Source organism: Thunnus maccoyii, chromosome 11 (genome assembly GCF_910596095.1).
Source record: "Thunnus maccoyii chromosome 11, fThuMac1.1, whole genome shotgun sequence".
NCBI lineage: Eukaryota > Metazoa > Chordata > Actinopteri > Scombriformes > Scombridae > Thunnus > Thunnus maccoyii.
The window spans coordinates 11,508,175-11,534,117 of NC_056543.1; the positions used below are offsets into that span (position 1 = coordinate 11,508,175).

General features: G+C 39.2%; 1 protein-coding gene across 2 annotated transcripts in view; it reads right to left on the bottom strand.

The window, feature by feature from the left end:
• Positions 1-1,078: 1,078 nt before the first annotated feature.
• stxbp5l (syntaxin binding protein 5L) overlaps positions 1,079-25,943 on the bottom strand; it is a 159,788-nt gene continuing 134,923 nt past the window's right edge. The window contains exons 20-27 of one of the 2 annotated variants that reach the window (XM_042425873.1): positions 23,855-23,908; positions 20,610-20,789; positions 9,128-9,367; positions 6,694-7,057; positions 5,713-5,878; positions 4,896-5,007; positions 4,468-4,688; positions 1,079-3,997 (exon numbers count right to left, since the gene is read on the bottom strand). In XM_042425873.1, the coding sequence (XP_042281807.1) occupies positions 3,956-3,997; positions 4,468-4,688; positions 4,896-5,007; positions 5,713-5,878; positions 6,694-7,057; positions 9,128-9,367; positions 20,610-20,789; positions 23,855-23,908 (1,379 nt within the window). In that variant the 3' untranslated portion in view covers positions 1,079-3,955. The remainder of the gene's footprint in view (positions 3,998-4,467; positions 4,689-4,895; positions 5,008-5,712; positions 5,879-6,693; positions 7,058-9,127; positions 9,368-20,609; positions 20,790-23,854; positions 23,909-25,943) is intronic. The other variant, XM_042425874.1, reaches the window with a different exon arrangement.

Genomic DNA, 25,943 nt, shown 5'->3' on the forward strand with positions numbered 1-25,943 from the left:
CGATGCGGCTTTCCGATTGGCCGCCGATCCACCGAAGTGATTGGCCGAATGAACAGAATCTGATTGGACGTTCATCCGGAAGTAAAAGCTTTTTTCTGTTCTGTCTTTTTCTTGAAGAAAAAGCCTTATTTTTCCTTTTTGGGAGTATTTTTTTGGAAGTAAAAACCTAGTTTTCTCTGCCATTGAAAGAACTGCACTTAACATAAATCTCATTGACGGTACAGAGGAGAGAAATTGATTTTTTTTGTCATGTTCAATTAGACATCTCATTGAGTCAAATAACATGATTCCTTAAAGTCCATGTGGCTCAGCTTTTGGATTCCAGGTGACCTTTTTCTTTCTTTTTGGAAGTAAAAGCTGTGGGTAGAGTGAATTTTAGCATGGCTGTATGGATTTTAATTTTAGCTTATTTGATGGCAATTTTTTATTGATAAAATTCTCTTTCTTCCTCTCCTACATACTTACTCATCCCCCACCAGACCCACACATTCTCCTCCCTACTAGACAATATTTATATTATTTTTAATATATGAAATTGAAATACTCAAATAGCTAAATTTTGCACCCAAGTGCAGTATCATAATTTGGCTGTAAGTGAAGGAAATTATAACTAATGGATTTAAACTCTCTAAAATTGGCCTCCTTTCTAGGCAAAAAAATAAATAAATAAAGACCAACAGTGATCTTTCTTGAGTTGAAAGAGGACAGGTTCACCCAGCAGCTGGTTCATCCAGCAGCTGGCTCAACCAGCTGAGGGGAAGAAAAATAATGGTATATTATCATTATCATGGTCATATTTCTGAGAAATGCATTTTTCTTGTGAGATGATAATTTGCTGAGGCTTCTCATTGTGTTAAATCAGGTAACATAGTAATTAAAAAAGACATGCTGCACTTTCAAGCCTGCTTGATGTGAGGAAACATCTCCTGTCTGCAGGCTAAAATGGTCGCTGATGTTAAGGTCCTGAAATAAGAAGGTAAAAAGCTCCAGCAGGAAACACTATGTTGCACCTACATACAAGCAAAATGACAGCAGCTGATTCTGGTTAGGGACCAGTGAAACAGAGCTCTCAACTGTGTACATCAATCAATGTTTATTTCAGTTTGCTTTTGCATCAACATATTTTCATTTCTTTTTTGTCAAGTAATTTCTATTACACTAGTATAATATCAATAGGAACAAAAAGTGGTAGAATCCATTTAAATAAGACAAACTTTGCTGCCATCATTGAGAAAACCAGAGAAATGATTTTTCAGGATACTACAGTGCGAAGAACTACAGAGTTCCAGTGATTTAGACAGAGCCAGAATACCAGATACAGTACCAGCAGTAACAGGTACAACATATACAGAGAAAAATATCCCAAGAATGTCTTTATCTTTTATCATTTTTTTTTTTTTGTTTCACCTTTCTCCCAAGATTGAACTGTACAGTTAATATAAAAACCAAAAACATACAAACCAAAAACATACTAACAAAACACCCTGTCATTAGAAGTCTGATTTTTTTTTTTTCAATTTTCTGTTTTTGTTAGTTTTCTCTGCAACTGAAAGAACTGCACTGAACACAAATCTCATTGACGGTACAGAGATAGGAGAGAAATTGATTTTTTTTTTTTTATTGTCAAGTTTAAGACACCTCATTGAGTCAAATAACGTGTAATTCCTAAAATCCATGTGGCTCAGCTTTTGGATTTCAGGTGACTTAGGTTTGGTGACAAACAAATGGTTTTGAAGGCCATTTAAGCCTAAGGAATGTCTCAGCAGCCTGGCAGGAAGCAGGCAGAAATGACTAGCAATGCAGAGAGACTCACTTGTGTCTGTGTTTCTTATTTTTTTAGGCTTTGAGTGTATATGTCGCTGTGCATATTTTTACGTGAGAATGACGACAACACGATCAAGGCTAGAATGCTTAATATGTGTCGACGCTTGTGTGCATAAAGGCCTGATGTGTGAGAGATTGATATCAATAATCCTCTGTTTGGTTTTTCAGATCAATTCAAACTACAGACAAATACACAAGTACAAGATATCCTCCTCAGTTAATGCTGTTTGCCCGCGTCATGTGGCTACCCATTGACATGTACAACACAATCACGATATGATACACAACCATGTATCATGAAACATTTGTTGTTTTTAACATACAAGAGCCTTCCTTTGAGAGGCCATCACCATCAAATATAGGACTGCGACAAGAGGATATCATAGTCATCAAGAACAATATTGAACCAAAAAAGTAACATATTTGCCTTCAGTTGAAATTGTTGCAAATGTTTTACACATGTACATAGTTTCTTCACTGACTCACATCTGAACATTACTGGGAAAAAAAAAAAAAAAAAACTTCTCCTGAACCATTGACTGATAAACGACTCACGAGGGAGTTGGTAGCGATTAAATGGACGTGATGCCAACTCCTCTTTGTACTGCCATCACACAGACAGCGACGATCACTAAAACAAACAAAGTGTTTGTGATTATGAAAAGAGGGCCGTCCGGGTTTTTTTTATCGAAAACGCTGAAAACGCGCAAATCACGACTTTTAAAAGACGGAGGTGGAGAGAGATGGGAGCGTGTCATTCATTTCTGATTGCTTTGGCAGAGAAAGAGTGTGTTGTTTTAAACATGTATGGCACTCTTGCTCTCTTACACGCACACACACACACATACACACAACCTAATGGCTCACTGAACTTGTACATTTGACAAAGGCAGCTAAAGACTGAAATGGTGAACCAGCAAGAACAAAAAAATAAATAAAAAACACCCTCATGTATTTTTTTTTTGTCTTTAAAAGAAAACAGACTTATTTGACTTTTGAAAAATGCCCTCTGTGGCCAACTCCAAGGTCTATGTCTCATCTGACTACCACATATTAGCTCTTTGTTAGTTAGTTTACAGTGAGTGGATTCACTCATCTTGTTTTTTATGGCACGTGAATAGTACATAGGTTTATAAACACACTGTGTCCAGAATACATTTTTAACTCTTTTAAGCCTTTGCATACGTCTCACGCTTATCTGTTCTCTGTTTTTTATACAATTCTGGTTGGGGAGTGAAATATTCCACATCATTTAACACTTTTGTAAGTAGCAGCAGCCGAAAAGTGAAATTAAATCAGAGTGATTAGACTGTGCAGAGTTAAGTGTAAATACTACTGATCTGTGTTTGCACTGTGCAGCCCAGAGTAAATGGTAAGAACATAGTTTTACAGTAGCATTATTTTTAGTGTGTGTAGAGAAAGCTAACTATGTGCATTTATACTGTGTCAAGTAATATTTGCTGAGACTAAGAAAAACATTTTAACAAACCAAAAAAAAAAGAAAATAAAAAAGGGAAAGGAACACAAGTTTTGGCTTAATAGCAATGCAGGTATACATTTCCCTTTTTATATATAGTTTTTTGTCAATATTTCAAAAAATATAAAGTTTTTCATAGTTTCTGTTGTTGGCTTATATCATTAAATAAAACTTTTTATTTTTGTATCTCCTGTTAAAGTAGCATGCTGCTTTTTAATATGGCAGTTGGATATTTTTAATAGTCATCCATTTTAGTTTCATGCATTTCATGTTGGTTTCTTAACTTTTGAGTATCTACACAGTGAGGTCCATAAAACCCAACCACACACACGTACTCGCACGCACACCTGCACGCACGCACGCACGCACACACACCCACCCACACACAGACAGACTTGTCGGTTATCTCCGGTTCCATCTTCAGCTCGTCAGGTGCTGCCATCCTCTCTCTGTCCTTCTCATCACATATCTAGACAAGGAACCTGTCCTTGTCCATCAACAGTGTGACAGTGCCGTACGTATAGCCAGTTCAGAAGCAGCAAAGACAAAGTCACTCTTGAGTCTTTCTTTCTGTCTCATCTGCAGAGTGAAAGTCCCCATCCTGGCATAAAGCTCCCAGCGGTCCAAGGGCAGTCTCAACCGTCTGTCCTGCTTTTAGAACTGGTACCACTTCTTGTCCTTGCACTTTAACATCAGCTGTAAAGAGACGTCACAAAATGTCAGTGGTGAGGAATAAAGTTATTATAGCTCTATAGATGTATAGAGCGGACTTCGTTGGAATAAGAGCACATAAAAAATTTTTAAAAATTAAAAAATTCATTTTTAAACATCGGCATGTCGTTCTAAGAGTAAATAGATGAGAACATAATGGAGAATTGTCACCAACATGAGGTCTTTTTAAGGATGAAGAATGTCAGCGATAACTACGGTTACTGTACATCATCCTATTATTGTGTATTTGTGTCATCATGAAAATGAGTGATCAGTTTCATTTATTTCTTCTTTACCATATCCTCACTTTAATTTTATTTCAGTTTACAACAGTATTTGTAAAGGCATATTTTTAAATATCAAATTAGATCAAATTAGAATATTGACAATTTGTATTGTAATTTTTCTCCCTACTAAACATATTGTATATAAGATATCAATAGTCTTGTTTTCACCTCATGAGCATGTTTGGAGAAGGTTTCTGCACTGGTCATCATTAGGGCGGTGCGTTCTTCCAGCTCTCCCAGTCTCTGGCCTCTCTCATCCAGAGCAATGCGAGCCCGAGCCAGATCACCCACGGCTCCGCTAGCTGCAACCTTCATGCCCTCCAACCCCGCCTGCCCAGGAATGTGCTGGGCCAGACTCCGAGAAGCCTTTCCAGCTGCTGCCTCACCAACTGTGGACCACATCAGATAAACAAGAGCAAGAGACAAGAGCATTAAAGAACAGGAGACATATAAATAAAGCACATCCTGGTTTAATATTATGGCTATGAGGCATTTTAGCAAATTGTTAGTACAGTTAACCTTAGGTTTGAACCATTTATTGAATGAATGAAACACTTTATATGGAAAAAAAGATAAAAAAGACCAAAAAAACGCACAGAGCTCCTCTCTGTCGAATGTATGGGCATTTCCTCCAAAGAAGCCCTTTAGAAAGCCTCTGTTCTGGGCTTCTGGCGTTTCTATTGGTGTAAACAGCTCTCCCAACATTTCCTACAACAAATGAAATGAAAGTTAAATTTAAAAAAAAAACAAGAAATGCTTCACAATCAATACAGTTACAGAACAATTCTTTCTGATCTGGAACCAGAGGTGTAAAATTGAGGTGTGAAATTTGCTGATCATGCATTGGTCATCACTGAGATAAGGTGGGTTTCCTCCTTTTATCACCTCTGTGAAAACTGCTATAATTCTGACACATATATAACTATATGATAATGTAAGTCTTAACAGGGGAGAACCAGACTATAATCTGAGCAACTACTGTTTGCCTGTAGGTGGCAGTATGGCAGCATCATGTTACCAGCTCCACCGGTGACTGTTCTCATTATAGAGAGTGCAGTGATGACTCTTAGTAAGAATAAACACATCTAGGAATATAAATGTACCTATGTGTACACACACATGCACACACTGTAAAATCATATCCATGCAATCAACCCAGTGGAGTTCAAACCATTGTGACAAGTGTGACATTTCACCTCAGTGGCCTCCGTCAGCACCGGGCTTCATCCGGGGTGGGAACAATAGCACCTGCTTATTTACTGCACCAATACTTTTCTGAACTCAGAGCCAAAATGTGAGGCGACACGAATTAGAACAGCATTCATGCGTACATCGATACATGCATGGATGCCTTAGATAGATAGCTAGATAGATAGCGCGCACACACACACACGCACAGACTGCAGTGCTGACCTGCAGGTTGTCACACATCTCCTGGCTGTATGTAATTCTCTGGATCTCTGTCGGGGAGCTGAGATACAGCGCCTGCCCCCCGTTGGTGAAGCAAAAGGTTCTTGCAATGCGCATGTCTGTCAGAGGCAGGTAATTGACATCCATCAGCGGTCTTAGACTGGGCAAACTGTGGGCAGAGTGAGAACCATAAAAAACATGTACTCTGCAAAGCAAACAGCAAACAGCACCACAAATCACAGTTGAATTTAGGCTACACAGCAAGAGAAAAGTGAAAAACATGATTATCTAATCAGTGTTAATCTAAGAATTATTTATCACATTTTCTTGGTAACAAAGTGGTTTAATAGTGAACATTTGATACACAGAAGACTGCCTTTAGTCTCACAATGTGCATGAAACAGCTATAAATAAAACTTTCTTCAAATGAATAAATCACATGAAATCAAATGGTATTCTTGGAGTTAAGATGTATAAATAAAACAGGACGAAACTGTGCCATCAATTATCTCTACATAGAAAATGCAGTTACATTACACTTGAAGATTTGCTCTGCTGTGAAAAGGTATATTTAAAGAACAGAAACCAGTTAGTCACAGTGTCCTCAAATTAAATATCTATAATGTATCACAGTTTGCCTGTGAATAGGAAGCACTTTATGAGATACCTCAGACAGGCACTCTAGACGCAAAGCATCAATATTGCACTCAACCAAATCCGATTAATTGTGAATAATAATAATCTCTATTATTATACAATTGATTGTGCTGCCTGGTCTTTTTTTTTAAAAACTCATGAAGCAGAAAAATATTCATTACCACAGAAAGACATTCATTCAAACACACATATGTCACTTTAGGTAAAAATCTTAAGTCTAAACAGACATCTGATAAGACAGATCAATGTAAGACAGATGTACAAGTAGTAGTTTATCATAAGATTTGAAAGCGCATCATTCAATGTGATGAGTGCCTGAAGTCATACCTGAGCGTCATGACGTGTCCGTTAGCACAGAAGCAGGCCAGGCACACGCTGTTACAAACAGATACCACGTCGGCTCGCAGTACAAAGGATGATTCGGTGATGTTGTGGACAAAGAGGCAAGACTGCGAGGGCATCAAGAATACTTTGGCCTGTCTCTCAGAGCACACTACAGCCAGATGTCCCTCTCCGCAGGCATCCTGGGAGGATGATGGTGAAAAATTTACCAGCTTGCGCCTCCGTGGTCGATCAGGGTCCTCGGGGGCGTTGAGGTCTCTCCAAACCTCATAGGGGCTTTGAATGTGTGCTCCCATGCAGTCCAAGAAGCCAAAGCGCAACACGGAGCCTTTCAGCATCAAGACCATTCCTGGGGTTGTTTGGTAAAGTCAAGAGAGGGAAGAGGGAAAGACATGAAGTCTAAAACTTTCAAGCAGTACGACATCTTACCACGAGCAAAGAGATGTCAAAATTAGTGCTAATTAAAAGAAGTCAAAGCATTTAACAGAAGTATCTCCATTGCAAACACTCTTTTGCTTTTGGTCAAATAGACCTTTGTCAGAGCGTAATGCATATGAGATTAACCGAACTGTTTGAATGGTTCACATATTCACATGACAGAGCCTTGTATAACCTATTATCTACTGTTGGGTACTAAGTGATCATTACTTACATATACACTGAAGTTTGCTGACATTTTGCCCAGAGACAACATTTACTCTGTAAGAAATGAGCCATTATCTACAGGAAACTCACAAGAGAACTTTGAGAACACAGCAACAACAATACTTGCTTTATGTTTGCCTGGTTTTTCCTTGGCACTAAATCTGTGACCTTTCAGTAATAAGCTTGCTTCTTGTACATTCAGTCTCAAGAGAAAAACAGCAGCTTCAAAGATCCTGGATTTTTGAGTCTATTGATGTTTTTACTCTGAGTAGGAAACCTTTTTTTCTCACACAGCAGGGTTTCTGAACTGGTAATGCAAGTCTGAATGGCTCCGTTTTGTTAAGTCAACACAACTGGGTTGCAAAATCTATGTTTGTACTTGAGTAAATAAGGAAGCCAATGCAGATTTGTGCATGACAATGCCAATCAAAGTTCTCCATGACAATAAATGTCTGTGTTATTGAAACAAATGAGGTTATGGAAGCCCCGAAGTATGAGTGGGACCAGGGGAGAGTTGGGCTTCCAAATGCAGTTGCCCTCAGTTCAACGGAGTGTTTTAGCATTCAGCTCATTCGCTTTGGTTTTCCAGATTGCAACTTTACCGTTCTGGTTCAGTCTCACCACTCTCAGAATGTCATTCCCAGATAGAAAGCTCTGATAAACCCACTGTAGACTACCTGCCTAGTGCCAAATGGCAGACAGACAAAGTAGGTGACTAGCTGGTGAACAAAGTGAAGCACTGAGCAGCTATTTTCCACATGGACTAGAAGAAGAGTGAATATTGGACTCACTTTGACTGTAAATGAATGATAATGTTGCTCTGTGTCTGCTGCCTTCCAGGTTGCCAAAATTCAATTAATGCAGGTTTGGTAATGTTAGGTTTGTTTCAGTGGGTAACTCTTGAACCTATTAATGTATCAAATGTAGTAAGAACTTTTGTCATACGTGAAAAACTTAAATATGGGTAGTAGTTTGGTAGTAGTTTGGATATTTTCTGCTGGTGAAACAGATCACCATTTTGAGTTAGGCTAGCCATTTAAAGAGGCTCCATTACAGTATACTCCAAATCCCAGTGTGCAAGTTTCATGACAATTGTTTAAAAAGAGAAATGGGAAACATAGAGTACTATTTTTGTGTGTGTCAGGTCCATTTGTCATGAAGAACATTCAAACACTGAAAACCCACATTAGGCCTTTTCTCTGTCATGTGGGGCATAAAACCTATTTATCACAGCTTCACAGCTACAGGTGAGCAGAGCATTTTCAGTAAAAAGGATGTACTCTGAAGCGAGACTGCACTACAGTTGAATAGGTTTTGTCTCTCTTGTAGTACTGAGTGAATAGTTTCAAAATGCCAGTAAGATTAAAATAAGAGAAACTTATTATATGATATTAAGATTTCATTCAGTGGTTCTTAATGACTTTTTATTTGGTACAAGTCTTTGTATTGATTCTGGTGTTTACAAAACTGAAAGAAGTTTAAAGCCCTAGAATAGATTTAAATGGGGTTTTAGGATGTAGAGTTGATTTTCCATTAGAACTTCACTTCTAGTTCACTACATCTTATTTTTAGTTTTCTGTTTTGATACCAAAGTAATTACCAAGATCTGGGAACACAGCGACACAACTACAACTACGTATCAACCTGTCAGGCAGGTTGTAAATGTATCTAAACCACTTTATTTTGAATTGAAACCAAAAGTGAGCACACCAGAAATGTTGGTAATAAGCAAACCAGAAGAACTGTAATGAAACCCTGTCTCACTGGGACTTACCACTGGGGCCAATGGTGACAGATTCCTCCATCCTCTCCTCCTGGTCGGTGGGAATGGACATTGGGATGAGTAGGACCACGCCTAGACTGGTGCCTACCCACAGACACGGGGTGGGCAAGGCGTCACTCTTTCGCCCATAGGACTCTCCGAACTGCAGTGTGGTGATTGCCTCTTTGGTGTCCCGATCGATGCTGGACACACTGGAACTGCGCGAGCGGCTGAAGGAGTTTTCACGACTCTCTGCAGCAGCAGCCGCCACCACCAACAGAAGCATGGCACATACAGAAACAATGCGACAGGAGAGAGACGTGAAGCAATTAAGAAGGGAGGGCAAGAGAGAAAAATAGAAAGAGGAAGGTAGAGTCGGAGGGAGGAAAATTTTTGGCAACAACGAAAGAGTGGAAGAAGTGAGCAGCAAAGTGGTGGACAAAGAAGAAAGAAGGGTGGTATGGGAGGATGAGAAGTTCAACAGAAAAAAAGTATACAGTAAGGAGAGAGTGAAGGAGCGCAGAAGACAAATATTCTAAAAGGTCAAACATGTTTTTTTCAGTAGATTGTATGTAATATATAACACTGAAACAAATAGGAAAATGCCATTGAAAAGAAGTGATACACTGAGAAGCAAAGTGATCAGTCATTGTAAAGGGACAGCTGGACAGACACATATTTCAACACCAAACCCCATGTGTACACACACACGCACACACACACACACGCACACACACTCACACACACACACACACACTCACTCACTCTTTCTTCTGTCTTTGTTTATAGAGAAAAGACTGATTTTTATTCACTTACGAGTTCTATTCAGCAACCTGGTGACATACTCAGATAATGCATATCTCTCTCTCTCACACACACACACACACACACACGCGCACGCACACACACACAACAATGCACGCACACTGACAGTTGCACCAAATCTAGAAACCACTTGAACTGGTTTTGAGTGCTACCCATTCAGGTCCTCCATTGTGTACTTAAAGCGTCCATCATAAAAGTATTTCTGTATTGCTGCATTTCTGAATTATTTAGAGCCAGGCAATGTGCAGCACTGCATTCCCAGCCTAATGTTACACAAAGTGCAGACTTTATGTAACAACAGCTACAGATGGGCGCAAAGCCTTTTGGGCACATATCAGGCTAAAATTGAATTATACTTCCACAGATGTTTGATTTTGCGATTCACAGGAATATTTCTAGGCATTAAGAGAAAATAAACAGGCCACATAAGACATTCTGCTACTGATGGGGACTTGGGGGATATACTGTACTGTGTGCTGTATGTTAAAATGTATGCTGCCTGCAAAACATACACTATGCACTGCTAGAAAGACAGCATTACCCCACTCCTACTCCTCAGGACAAGCACTTCTAGGCATGTTTTAGATGAAACAGGGCTACATGACGGACTGACATACTGAGTGACGGACGGACGGACGGACGGACGTATATTAATCAGCAGGACAGCAGTTGATGGGTTTGTGGCCGAAGCCCCCTTACCTCTCTCGCTCCAGCAGTAGGGTGTGGTGGTGTGGTGCTCATCGTGGGAGTACATAGTGACTCCGTGTAACTGCTGAAGCATTGCCCTCCTGGATGCATAACCTACTCATCCCCCACAACATGAATCCCATAGGACAAACCACATGCCCCCACCCAGTGCCCCAAAGACCACACACACATTCACGCACAGAAAAATGAGTGTAGCCATCCAGCCAAAAAAAACAGACAAGACGGACAGATGAACAGCAGTACCGGAGAACGACAAAAAGGGGAAGAAAGAAAGATGCAACTGAGTGTGGAGAGATTGCTTCAAATATATATAGAGACAGAAATAGAGAGTGCGACTGAAAATTAGGAAGCCTGTCTATGTTTCTAGTGGCCACACAACCTCTACCAGCATATCTGACCTCTCTCAAAACCTCTTTTCAGCACCATCTGCTCGATTAAACACTGTTGGCAAGAGCACTATGTTTCCACGCTTTTAATGTTATCAATAACTCTGGTATAGACTTGTGTGGTTGACTCAAAGCTTCTGTACAAGACTGTTGCATGACAACAAACATTTTGTACAAAGAGTTTTCGACTAGATCTCATTTTGCAAACTTTTTCCGCAAAACTGATGCCAAGAGTAAATACAGAACCAATTAAATACAAATCTGACATGAAATCTGCACAAAAGGTGCTAATAAGCTGCTTGTTTTGTTTCTTGTTTACCACACTATTGAACCAGCATCAAGCTATTTAGATATTCTTGGTCAAAATTCTGCTACTGGCAGCCACAAAGACAAAATAGCCTTTTGCTGTGAGTCTGGGTAGCAGCAGCTCGGTTTTGCCATGTGTCGCTGGGGTGTGCTTACGCTGTGTGACAGAGCCTGTGGGGTGCTGGCTAATGAAAGTCAGGCACAGTGGTACTCTGACAGGACACAGGGACCCCTGGGGGGCCCTTACAGGGAGCTAGAGGCAGGCGAGGCAGTGTCAGGAAGGTGATAAGGAAGGCAGACAATCTGAAGTGGTAAGACAGACAAATTAGCAGATTTATACATATACACCCTCAGACACACAGCAGAGAGACAAGAACAGACACCTTGAGACTACGCTTTAGTCCTTGCTTTCATTTCTATTTATCAGTTTCGATTTAATACCAATTAACACGTATAGATAGATGTATCAGATATGTTTTCAGGGATTTGATTGTGTGCTTTTTATCGGAAACTAATACTTATTTCACCTCAAAATATGACACCTTAACAATTAGGTAAGCTTCATTTATTCATTGAGATCAAGATCACTTGTGCAAGAGAGACCTGAGAACAGATTACATATACACAGGATCACAATAAGACAGTTCATTCACATCACAATCACAAAACAATCATCATACACACTGACATCACAAACATTATGAAAATATCAGTCAGTAAAACTTTAAAGTCTCTCAAGCTGTATTGCAGTCCATTCAAGTAGTAAGGTGCATAGTACCAGTAACCAGTCTTTCCCAGTGCAGATAAGTTAGTTAATTATTGTAGAGATCTAACAGGAATGTCTCATAACACAGAGCAAAATAATAGCAGACCTACTGCTGCACCATTTGGTTTTTAATCTTGCAGTCAACCATGGATGTAGGTGTGTGTGGGTGTGGACTCGACTGTCTTTTGAAAGCCTGTTCAGCATCTAGACAGGTAGTCACTGAGTCACCTCGGCTCTGTGCTATAATGCGGTGAAATATATTTTAGTACTGCCTTTTTTACTAGTGAAATGTGTATATGATGAGATACACATGCTACATACTCTCTATCCTGAAACAACCACTGCCAATTTTGTGACCACATCCACATGCAAATCTAATCATATCAATTCAAGTGGAATTGTATCTTGAATATTTAATAGGTGTGCTGCCTATCCAAGATGGGAGGTATAGAAAAAACTGTACATTGAGCCTAGCGTCCCCTGCCATTTCCCTCCTCTGTCTCCTTGCCTGGCATACAGGCCTCATTAACATCAGCCTTATCTCCAGCACCGCTTGTTGACCTTTAATTATTCCAGTGATCCTGCTGGCTCTTCACTGTGGTAAGCCAGTGTGACTGATAAACAACAGTGCAAAAGGTAGGAAACAGGTAGAGAATACGCAACAGTCTGCAAAGAAAAGCAACTATTTACACGTAATAAACACACATTACAACCACTGCAGACTTTGGATATTCTTGATTCATAGGGTGTGAGCACAGAAGTGCCAGGATCTGGCATTTTTCTTTTTGTAAAGATTATTATTATTCCCCTATGCCATTGCATTTTTGAGGGGCTTAGGATGCTTGAAAACTTACGAAAATTTGCACACATGTCAGATCTGGCGAAAAGTTCTATAATGATTGGGCTCGGGCGTGGCCAGCGGGCTCCATAGCACCCCCAAATGCATGGCCATGTTGGGATAAAGTTGCTTTGATGTTCATGAAATTCGGTGGGATCATTGCTCTCATCATTCTGGACATAATGTATATTTTTTAAAATTTTCAAACAGGAAGTCAGCCATTTTGAGGCCATTTGAGGCCTTTAGTATTTTGATTTGATATTGCAATTGGCTTAGGTGTGGCATGTTGGCTCTATAGCACCCCTTAATTACTTTTAGCATTTTTGAGGTACTAAGGGTGCTTGAAAACTCATGAAACTTTACACATGCATCAGAAGTGGTGAAACCTGATATCTGATATGGGTCTTGGGCTTGGGTGTGGCAAAATGGCTTGAGGGCGCCCCCTAGAAAATTTCGAAGTCAAAGCACCCACCTTTAAATTTGACGTAGATGTACGAAATTTGGTAGGCAGATATAACATCTCCTAAGTCCAACAGGAAGTCAGCCATTTTGAATTTACTGTGCAATTTTTTCACAAAGTGAAGCCATTTACAGGCATTGTACTTTAACTAACTTTTCCCAGAGAATTAACCTGAGCAACTTCAAATTTGGTAGGTGACATCTTAAGACCTTTGCAATGTTAAATTGCAAAGCATTTGAGTTTTTGTGGAACGCCCTTGATGTGGCATGCTGATCTATTTTTGCCAAAAAAATGAAACAAGAAGTTGTTGTAACTCAACCTTACATTGTCCAATCTGCCCCAAATTTCTCATGATTGATAAGAGTCCAGGCTTGAACACATCTACATGTCAACATTGTGTCATAGTCTTAGTGTCGTCTATTGAAAATAGGAAGTCGGCCTTATCTGACACACATCATCCGATTTACATGAATTTACATGAAACGTATATGGGACGGCTGTGGCTCAGGAGGTAGAGCAGGTTGTCCACTAATTGGAAGATATGCGGTTCAATTCCTGGCTCCTCCCGTCAGCATGTCAAAGTGTCCTTGAGCAAGATACTGAACCGCAAATTGCTCCCAATGACTATACAAGCACTCACATTGGTGTGTGAGAATGCATTAGATTTCCCACACATTCATATGCTGATGGTACTGATGGCTCCAATGTAAGATAGCCATCAGCATATGAATGTGTGTGTGAATGGGTGAATGTGGGCATGCAATGTAAAGCAGTTTGAGTGGTTGGAAGACCGGAGAGGTGCTATATAAGTGCAGTCCATTTACCATACCTACATACAGCAATATGATGTATAATTAGTCGGTGCCACATAGTGGATAGAGGAAGTGATAGTTATCTCCTATAAGCAATGTCCAATATTCATGAAAATGTATATCCATATCAGTTGCCCTCTAGTTAATGTATATCTGCATTCATATTTCACTATATATGTAGTACGGCCTACGGGCAACAGGAAGTGAAGCCTAAATGACACATAGTTAATCAAATGTATACACAATTTCCAATATGTCATCTCTAGTGCAACATACTGCACATAGGAAATAATAATTTACCCATTCACACAGTGTCTGATAATCCTGATAATTCAGAGCCGTGTCAACCCAACGATAGTAGCGTTACCACGGCTGCCGCTCCCACCAATGCATGCGAGATGCAAGAGCCCATTCAATGCTGCTTGCAGATGTATGCACTTTGTCAGATGTACATGTGACTTTCTGGTTAAAAAATACACAAAAACTTGACTACAGCAGTGGTTTGAATCTAAATTGATGGGTCAACAAAGAGAAAGGGGAGTTGCAATGTGAAAATATTGAACTATAATAGAATATTTCTAACCCAGGTTAAAAAGCTGTTGAGTTGTCAAATGACATTACAGCAACAAAATGAAATACACTGGTTACCTACATATAGGCTATCATATCAGTATGCACAGCTATGGTTTCTAAGCATATGTTACTACAATATGTGTCATAAAGGACAGAATGGTCTTATTTTTGATCAATGCACACACAGAATAATCTGCAGTCAATCTGTTTGTCTGTTCACAAGTAAATCCATCAGTATCATACAATATCTTTCATATTATTTAAAAGCCCGGCAAGTGGTGCATGGAGGGTAGAATATTCAGTAAACCCCGCAGTGTGGTAGTGTTGGAAGCATGAATTTGCCCAGAAAACTTCACTGCAAGCTGCCTATTAGATTATACAACATCATGTGTGGCAAAATGACATTTTGGTCCGAGTGTGGCCCAGGAGGGAAACTGGTGGTGTGCCCAGACTGGAAAAGATTTATCCATTGACATCCAAATGAATAAGCAGAGACAGGCATCAAAAATATGAACAGCAAAAGATGTCTTTGAAACACAGGGGGACGTTTTTAGGACAAATAAAATATCATGGAAAATCTGCATTTGATTGTATTGACAGAGAAACAACTAATAGTTATTCTTTTAGCTACCCCAGAATAGGGGTGGATGATTCATATAAGAATTGTGATTCTTCTGTGATTCTGAATCGATTCAAAAATGCCAAAAATCATTTTTTTTCAATGTTAGTTAACCTAAAAAGGTTTCATGTTAAATCACTCAAGTAGTCTGTCATCAGTTTTTTATGGCTATTTGCATTAAATCAACTGTGGAGAGGAACAATTTCTCTTTTTGTCTGTATCAGTTTGGTTGATAATGCAGCTGTAGCCCAGGCAATGGCTTTAATAAAACATTCAGCTTATGCTGTTATGTTATGAAAAACTGCTTCCTTCTCAGCTCCAGGTCACTGTTGTATAATGAGGTCGATGAAGACGGCAACGTGAATCTAATTGCAGAATTGGTGCCGACTGTGACACAACGAACAGCACTGCACTTGTCTTATCAGTTATTTTGCATCTGCATGTATGTTAAAACCTTCTAACATGTTCTGCTGGACATTATGCAGCAATACCAACATTTAAGTAACTATAGTATATTCAATTTGGTGTCCTACTGGAAATAAGTTTTAATAAATATATACTGTATTTAGCCATGCATTTCTTAATTGTGCATCATATACATCTGCATTAAGTATGGTGATATCAACCTATATTGTGTATTGTATGTTTGCTCACAAAATACAACAAAATGTGTGGTGACCTTAAAAATCTTAATACCTATGTAGGGTTTATATATCTTTGATGCAGATGTTAAGAGAATTTGATTTAAGAACATGCTCTTTATACTGCCAACATCTGAAACTTGTTTGTTACTTTTTGTCAGATATTGTTACAGGGTGGCTAACTGTGACATTTTGGGAACTGTCACAGTGTTGAGTCTCCTATGGAGAGATTAGCCTGTTGTGACCTGACCGAGGCTTTGTGTTAATCTGACAGAGCCCTGATTAAAAGCACGTACAGACTGGACCATGAGTGAGTGGTGTGCACAGCCAGAGCTTTCCACCTCAGTGGTCATGACTTTATAGATGATGCTTCAGCACAATATGAAAGCAATGCAATGCTGGAGGTGCATCAGTTCTGTAAATCAGCAAAATTATGTTGTCAACAGCGGTGTTATAATAACATGATCATGAAGTCTTTGAAGTGCATGGAAATTTGCCCACAGACTATGCGTATGTATGGCAATCTGCTGCTGAAGATACTGTGTTAACTAACTGTTAACTATTTTACACTTAAAATTAGAGCACTGCAGAGCTTAACAGCTTTTCTGCCTCCAGGGCCAATCATCATGTCTGTCAGTTTTTATGGATCACCCACTTCCTAAACCTGCACTTGGGCCAGCATCTGTACTCACCTTCATTTCCACCACTCTCAGAAAATCATCCAGCTGCGAATCATTGTAAGGACTGAAAGTGCAGCTGAATCCAGTTCACAATGCAAGCGCACAGAAGACAATTAAAATATCCAACATGACAAGAGAATGCCAGTCCTGTTAAGATGAGAGCTAGTTTAGATCTAGTTTATTCTAAACCATTGGATGCCCTCCATTGGTGTTGTTCTTAGCGTCTTTGGGCAGGGTAGTGGGAGACTAAGTGCAAGAGTTCATACAAACCCTGCAACGCAATACTGATGTACAATCCTGACGTAAGCCTTTTTTCTTTGTGAGTTCAGAAGTCATCGTCTCAAAATTACACTGCTTGGAGTGTTTTTTTAAGTCCTCACTTGAGAGCACATAATTTTATCTGCACTTGGGTTTTTGCTGTCAAAGAGCAGAGGCAAAATATGCCAAGCAGCAAGCCTAAAACATGAACTATTTCTGCTTTAAATTAGTGTAGCGATAATATAGAAATGAATGAAAGCACTGAAATACCTGCATTGCACACACAGACATGGAAACATATTTACACACTGACAAACACACACTTTCACTTTCTGTTCACACACAAAGCCGTTCACACACACACACATTTCCAAACTGAATATGGGGATATGAAGCCTGCTGGGTCAATCCATTTTTAGATGGTACAGGTCAAAGTCAGGGTGTGAGTTCAAATGGAAGAAAATAAATGTCATCCTCAGCGTTTCCCCTATCATTGCCTTGGAGAGGTGGCCTGCCCCCCCAACAGGACCCTGTAAGTGCAATAAAAGCTTTGCCAGTAAAAAGTCAACAGGAGTAATTTATTAATGTAATCTGTGCAAAAGATGGACAGATGACGACCCCAAATGTCTGAAATTCAGGCCAAAACAGCGAGTATTAGTCTTCCATTAAGGCGGAAAGTAGCGAGTGTGCAGTTGAGAGAGACAGGGAGACAGACAGAGAGAGAGAGACAGGTGTAGAGAGAGAGAGAGAGAGAGAGAGAGAGAGAGAGAGAGTTTGTGTGTATGTGACAGTGAGGCTGGTGACCAGAGCAGTATAGCTGTGAACATAGCAGTGCAGTGTGTGTACAGTTCAGGCTATTTGTTGTTTGTCTTGCTTTCCACCTGCTGATTAAAGTGAAGGGGGGGTTAGCCCCAAAGTTAGCAACAATGGGTTAGCCTAACCTGACCAGGCTCACTTCAAGTGGACTGACCTTTAAGGTATTCTAATTATAGTGACAATATCAGCCGCTCCTAGAGACCAGAGAGAAACAGAGAACGGAGAAATGTCTGGCTGCTGACTCTCTCCCACTAAAACACTGATCTTTGTCGATGAAAATGTCAAAATGCCAGAGTGCAAATCAAGCTTGAACAGATATCTATATCTTGTACTTCTCTTCTATTTCTTTTATTTGTGTGCGTACTGTAAAAGGTTGTTTGAAAAATGTGCGTGTTCCGGTCATTGCAAAATAAAATGTATACTCAAAAACATAAACTAAATTAAAACACATAATGAACACTGCACAGGATGTGGCTGTGCTTCCCTAATGTTTAAGTAATCATTTTAAGTAGTAAATATTTATAAATCCTTGAGTTCATTCAAAAAACATCCTATATCTTTTCAAGTTGATCACACTGTGTGTTTCAGAATCATAAAAATGAAATGAATGCTTCACTTGGCTCTAAGTTGTCTGAAAGTCTGGAAGTGTGGCCACACTACATAAATTTCATGTGTGCTCTTTGCTTCAGTTACCCAGTCTTTTAAGAGCAAAAAATACAGAATCCATTTATAAGAAAAGAAAAAAAATATGAGAGAAGAAAAGGCATAAAATCTTAACAATACTACGACTGGTTGGGAAAAAATACTGTCAGACTCATTACTATCACATCATTCTTTGATTCAAGGAAGAAAAAGAACAAGAAAGAAAGGCACTGGAGAAGTACAAATGAATTGGTTAAAACAATCAATATTCTACCAACCTTCAGGCTCGTGACATGGTCAACACAAGCAACAGTATTAAGGGACACAATGCAAGGGCCTTTTCTTGCATTCTGGTAAAGCATAACCTGTAGTCCAAATGTTGTAAGGTGATGCTAATGCAAGCTGCAGAAGTATATGTTTAAGGTAGCAGAGTGCAAAGTAATAACACATGAAGAAGTAGTAGCAGTTGCTGTAATGAACACTAATGATATTGATCATGTTCATCTGGTAAGTAACTGACCCCTGTTGGCTGATAAGCAGTTACCTCAGTATGTAATCATGTCTGCTGAAATTACGTCCATATTCAGCTAATTTATAGTAGCTTTTAACGTTTTAGAGGAAATCAACAAAATGATGAAATGTGTATTTATCAAAGGGTCTGCAAACTGTCAATATCTCTGATTAATTACCTTACATTATCTGCTGCTGGAGCCGGTGGTACCAGCTGTTTGTAAGTTCAAACTTAGCCTAGTTAAAACAAAAGCAGGGCTGCCAAGTTTTGATTTCAGTTTAGTGTGGGGGGAAGGGGGATTTTTGTAGTACTTATTTTTGTTGAGCATTATTGTTCGTGGTAAATTGACCCAATTGACCTTTCTCTGGTCTTTAGCAACACCTTGACTTTTCAAGTCAAGACCTTTTCTTTTCTTTTGTGTTTGTTGGGTAGCATTTTTGATATACACTCCAGACATCCCAAGCAAACTTGGAAAGATACATAATTGGCGGGGGGGTCTTCCCCCAGACAAAAAAAAAAGTTAAAACAAAATTCCTGCATTTCTACACCACCTATAAAGTCAAGAAACAGCCATCTGTACTGTAGATTAATTAGACTGAGGGTGCTACGAAAACCAAGAATGCATCAAGAACAGCATATTAGTTTCAGAGCAACAGTGACACAGAGCGTGTCTGTCTGTGCACTGTCAGTGTCCTCTTTTCGCGCTGTAATGTTATCAGTTATGAATTTGTTTTTCACTCTGTGACAAAATGGATGTGTGGTGTGAGAACGTGTGAAAAGTGTCAATTGCGTGAGTCTCACAGTCGATGCGTGAGACTTGGCAGCCCTGTGTAAGTGTTTATAAAATAGAGATTTCTGTACAACTAAATTAAAATAGGTTGCAGCAGACAACCTAGTACTTATATATACGTTAGTTATAACTTAACATTTATACCTAGTACCAGCCAGGTGCAAGTGTTATATAGCTAACTTAACTAGCTAACTGACAGAATAACGCTAGGATAAACTTGCTAATACATGAACCATTTAGATTGATGAGTAGAAGAGATAATATCGATTATGGTCTACATATCTGACCAAACACTTGACTAAAATGCTGTTTAATAATTGGAAGATTTTAGGTTAGCATGCATACTACTAACTGTCCATATATGCATATACAGTATGTAAATCAAGCCAAAGTATAACTATATTTACAAAGGATTGGCAGGTACGTTTAATATAATATCTCCCTTAAACTGTTATTTTTGGCAGTTTTTACAACTTGTGATGCTACAATGACTTCCTGTTGATATAGCTGATTGCTTTTGATTGGAGGTTGGTAAACATATTTCCTGGCAACAGATTAACACATTACAAAAGTCTTTGTTAGCTAAGACATTTCTTAAGTTAGTGAATCATTACTTTGAAATGAGATAGTACTTATAAAGAAGTTAACATAGACTTCATATACAAACCTATTAATTGATTCATGAATAGCATATGCAACAAAATGATAATTTAGGTTTTTATGCTGCAAACTTGCATTAGCATAAGATTTATGTATCAGGCTTTAATCCACTTACCCCAGGGTGAGAGGATCGCATGCACTTGTTACGAGGGAGGGTATGTTATAGAGGTTTAGGGATGGGAGTTGGGAAGACAAGCACACACCTTCAGTGTGGGACACAGGCAAAGAGATCTCCATGCAAGCAGCAGACTGGGCCTTGCGGAAGGGCGGTCGGCCAGGGCCTCTGCGGGTAAGCCGTGACCCCTCCGGACCCATCGGGATGCGAGGCTTCCCCGCCGAGCAGGGCTGGGAGGTGGGGCTAGTGCAATGTCCATTGACATGATCTGTAACAACGGCAAAGCATTAGCAAACAATACAAAGAGGAAAATAATGAAACTTTCTATCATATTCTATCCCACTGTCACAATATCCATCTGCATAAGTAATTTAGTATAGTAATGAGCAGTGACATCTGCACAGAAATCTGCCTAAAGAGGGTATAGAATTTCACTTCTTTTTAATGCCATGTTTTTAAGGAAACAGCTGCAGTTTTCTCATCTTATTGGGAGATTTTGCTATAAAAAAATAAAGACTTAAAGGACCAGTGTGTAAGATTTTGTGGCATCTAGCAGAACGGACTTGGCAGGAATTAAATATAATATTTTTAAGTATGTTTTAATTAGTGTATATTCCCATGAAAATGAGAATCATTGTGTTTTCGATACCTAGGAATGAGCCCTTTATATCTACACAGGGAGCAGGTCCCCTTCCAAGGAGCCCGCCATGTTGCACCGCCATGTTTCTACAGTAGCCCAGAACGGACAAACCAAACACTGGCTCTAGAGAGGGCCTTTTGCATTTTTTGCGAGTTTTGCAGCCACCGTAGGTTCTCCTACAGTAAGGTTTTCATTTGGTTGCAATCTGCAACCTCACTGCTAGATGCCACTGAATCTTACACACTGGTCCTTTAATAGTACAACTCAGTATTATACTACATGACCTATGAAGATGGATATTTTTGTAGCGTAAGAAAAGCAAGCCGATGTTGATAAATCAGTTTGTCAACAAGAGAGATGGTAGTGAGGGAAAAAGGGAAAGCCAAAGTGAGTGACAAAAGGCTGTAGAGTGGCTTGTAGTAAGTATGAGCAGGGAGGAGAAAGAGATGCTAGGGCAACAGAAAAGAGAGGAAAATGTGGAGGCAAATTGTGAGTGCAGTCTCATCCAGTCTGTGCCAGGGAACATTAATGAAAATCAAAAGAAAAAAAGAAAAAATAATACAGAACATGCTAGTTTCATCTCCACTTTGTTTCTTTTTTTCCCTTGTGAACTGGCAGAAAACCTTTTTAGAAGAAACTGTTTATTCCTTTTTAAGGCCAGAAGATATAGTGCTAACCATTGTAATGTAATCTAATGTAATCAGTCCAAATAAGTTGGTTGGCCACACAATCAGCTACAAATGGTGTTGACAGGAAACACTTGTTACTTTCTGGAATTGTAGCTTTACATGGCCTTGCCTCAGGGACTGAGTTCGTTGGAAGCTTTGTCCTTACTTAATGTAGAGTGCTTGTGTGTGTGTGTGCAAAATAATTTGTTTAGAGCCAAACCTCGTTAATGAGACAAAGAAAAGCAGAGCAGGATTGTGTGGATCGGGTGCACTCTGATTCCTGGTTGGTCACAGGTCAGCCAGCAAGACAAAAAAAGCTGCCAAGACAGTTGTAATTAACAGCTTCATGATATCTACGCCTGAGTGCTCTCATTCTCACTTATCTTGAGAGATGAGTAAATAAAACAGTGCCCTTTTCCTCAATCCCTGTGGCAGGAAAACCAGCCCCAACTCCAAGTTAAAACTATTTGGGGTTGACAGCAGGGTCTGATCAAAGCTTTCCCCCTTTTCAGCCTTTTCTCTATGAAATTGTCCTCTGTGGAGCCTCATGAAGCACAGAGATAATTAGCATTGTGCTAATTAGTTCAGGCAGTGTTCCCTTGTCACTGCCCTCTTAGTATTTGGCACTGATCATATGTCTGTCATATCAAATCCAAGTCCCCTGTTCAGCCGGTTGATGCACAAATGATTCGATTTCAAAGTGAAGATGAAAAACTCCAGGGTGCCACCCAGTCCGTGTGCAACACCCGGCCAGTTTCTCAGCAGGATGGACCAAGGCAATGCAAAGATCGAATGCTGGAGGTAATACTGGGTCGACCAATCCGAGAGCCACACAATGACACCATTGTGTGTCTGGTATAATGTTTTGTTATTGTGGATTTCAAACAGAGATGCAGCATATCAGTAATTTGGCCTGGAATGTTCTGCAGGAAACTGGTACATAGCAGAAAGAATGTAACTGTACCTTCACACACATACGCTCCCAACACACAGATTACTTCACTTATTAATTTAAGAGTACGCACACGCACACACACACACACACACACACACACACAAACACACAAGTGTTCTTTTCCGTCAAAATATTTTGTTGTTATTACCCCCGGCTGTTAAGAGGTTCATATTGTTGCTATTAATAAGGTAGAAGATTAGCATTTTTGCCCCTTTACTGACAATAAGCATCCTATTGCCACTTCAGGGGCATGTTTGAACCTCAGTCAATTTAATGAGCTTAACTAAAATGTTCCCTTGTTGATAAAACTAAATATGTAATTAAGGTTGTTTTTTTCAAACTCTCATTTTAAAATCTGTGTTAATGTTCTCACTCTCACTATTGCTGCAAAAATAAAAACACTTTTTTCATACCTGTCAGATAAAGAAAGGTTATTATTAAATGAGGGAAGTCACAGGAATAAGTAGGCACTGGTAGATGTTGTGTTAAAGAAGCAGACGTTGTTTGGAGGGGACAGCACATGGGACACTGCAGAAGCAGAGCAAAGGGAAACCTGTGATTGTGATGTGTATGCAGTTAGAGATGCATGGGGAGAACGCTCAGTCGCTGTAATGCAGATGATCCAGTCAAAATGGGGAAAAGACTGTTTAAGAAAGAAATGATCCAGTTACAATGAGAGAAGTAGCAAGTGATCCAATCACTGTAGAGCAAGGCTGTCAATGGAGGAAAGGTTGAGTAAAATCAGAGGATGGTCCAATCATGATAAAGCGAGAGAAAGCCTCAAATTTAAATATGGGCATGAGTTACAAATCACCTTTATAAACACTTGCAAAATGTAGAAGAAAGGAATACAGAAGATTTAAAACAAATAAAAAGACATTAAAGGGGCAAAATGGACGAACACTTCAGGCCGTCTGGTTGAACAGGAGTAAAGAGAGTGACAAGGAAACTGAAAGAAGAAATTTGGAGTGAGAATAAGAAATACTAAAGTAACATAAAAGCCGAGAAAACATGACAAAAGCAGAAACTAAATGACTCAAAGGAAAACTGTTGGCTTTCGCCTACCGTACCAAGATCAGTCTTAAGATCTGTTGGCAGACTTAACTTTCTGCCGGGTCCCTTTACTGAAACAAAAGAATAGGAAACAAAGCACCAGTTAATCTCTTCAAATAAAAAAGAATAAAAAGAATTAAAAACAAAACAAAACAAAAATAAAAAACAAAAAAAAATATTAAGTAGGTGTCAAACAATGACAAACTAAAGTGAAAATAAATAAATAAATAAATAAATAATGGAAATCACTCAAATAACAAAGAACCAGAACATGCAAATTGGTGCAGTTGCACACAGCAGGCATATTTCAAAATGCATGCTCCATTGCTGTCCCAGGCCAGTGCTCCCAGCAATCTCTACAAGATCAATGATACCCATACTGGGTTAATGTAAAGAACTTGTACTGGACTAAACAATCGAGCACTTGGAGCAGGTCTTATCTTTTGTCTGTTATTTACATTAAGTACTGAGCATACGACTAATGGTTATTGTCTTGTTGGGCTGCAATGAGGCAAGAAGAACATACTTTCATCAACTCAAATTGTCTGACATTTAACAAAGCTCTTCACTGAAATATGTCAGTTTTATATGAATCTTTGTTTGGCTTTAATGCTCCAGTAAAATTAGATTGCTATGGCCTGGGATGTGTGACATGGAAGCACAAATAAACAGGGTGACACCACAGGGTGTCAATACAAAAATCACAGTCAGACACTGGAGGCAACAAAATAACTTTTTTACAACATTTTGCAAGCATTTCGCAGTAAGTAGAGAACTGCAAAGGTCGAACTTGAGATGTCATGAGTCAGTTTCCCCCTCAAAAAGAAGTCAATATTTCATTGTTTCTTTGTGTTGAATGATTAACTTGACATGTGGAAGACACAAGATGGTGTTTACATGACGCTTGATAAATTTCATGACCGTGGGGAAAACAGCATGACCATGAATTTGTAGTATTTATAATTCCAACCATTTAAAAATCACTGAAGAGTTGGAAAAAAAACCAAAGGAAACATAAAATGATTCCTTTGAAAAAAATGTTGACTCAGGTTTCAATCCCTCTGCCGTGGAGTACCAAAAAACAAAAGATTACAGTAAAGGACATGACTAGTGGCTGAGGTAATGGTAGAATTTCTTAATCTAGTGTAATGAATTCCACATGTACAGTTTATTTGCTATGAAGGGCCTTGTGGGCAGCTCAGTACCAACGGTCGTTTTGAGGGAAAATATACTGTATTTCCTGTGCTGCGAAGGAAATAAGGGTGTTGTGGTTCTCTAATTGGATTACTCAATCAGTGAATTTCTGTTTGCATTTTTTTCCCAGGAACAAGTAAAGCCTTTCAGATTAGTGTTGCTAATGAGATAATAGATGAGCTGTGTGTGTGTGTGTGTGTGTGTGTGTGTGTGTGTTTCATAATAAACCATAGTGGCCAGATGCTGCTGCAACCATATAAAATATGCAGTGTTAGAGATACAATGACAAGAGAAGATACTCTCATAATAAACCTGTTACACACAGATGGTTCTTCTATTCAATAGCTCATTGGCTGCATTAATGCTTCATAAAATGTATTTAAAACAAAATAAATAGGTGGGATTGATAAGAGGAGCCAAAGGGTTGTTCATTGTGAATATGAACAATAACCAACCAAACACTGCATGTATTAACATTCATTATCATGTTTTTTGTAACTACTGTCCCATTTTTTCACTTTGTTTCAAAATGACATTTTTACAAGATCTGTGTTGATTAATAATATTATTAATATGTACTAATTTATGTGCTTTCTTTTCTATGTTGTTGGTTACATGACAATATTAAGACAATTGTATGACAACAGTTTATGTTGGACTAGCCCAATCTATGACCTCAGCAGCTACTCTGTGATTTGGTCACACAGTGTTTCCCATGCAAACCTGCATATGCAATTCTTTACTCAACGAATTCAAATACTTTTCATGTGTACAAACAAGTAACACCATTAAGGCCTTACAGGAGAGACTGTCTGAAAATGTATGCCACTATCCCCATATTTAAACGAATATCATGCTTTGCTCATATGACGGCTGGCTTTTCACCCCACCTTAAAGTGTGGCTGTTTGGAA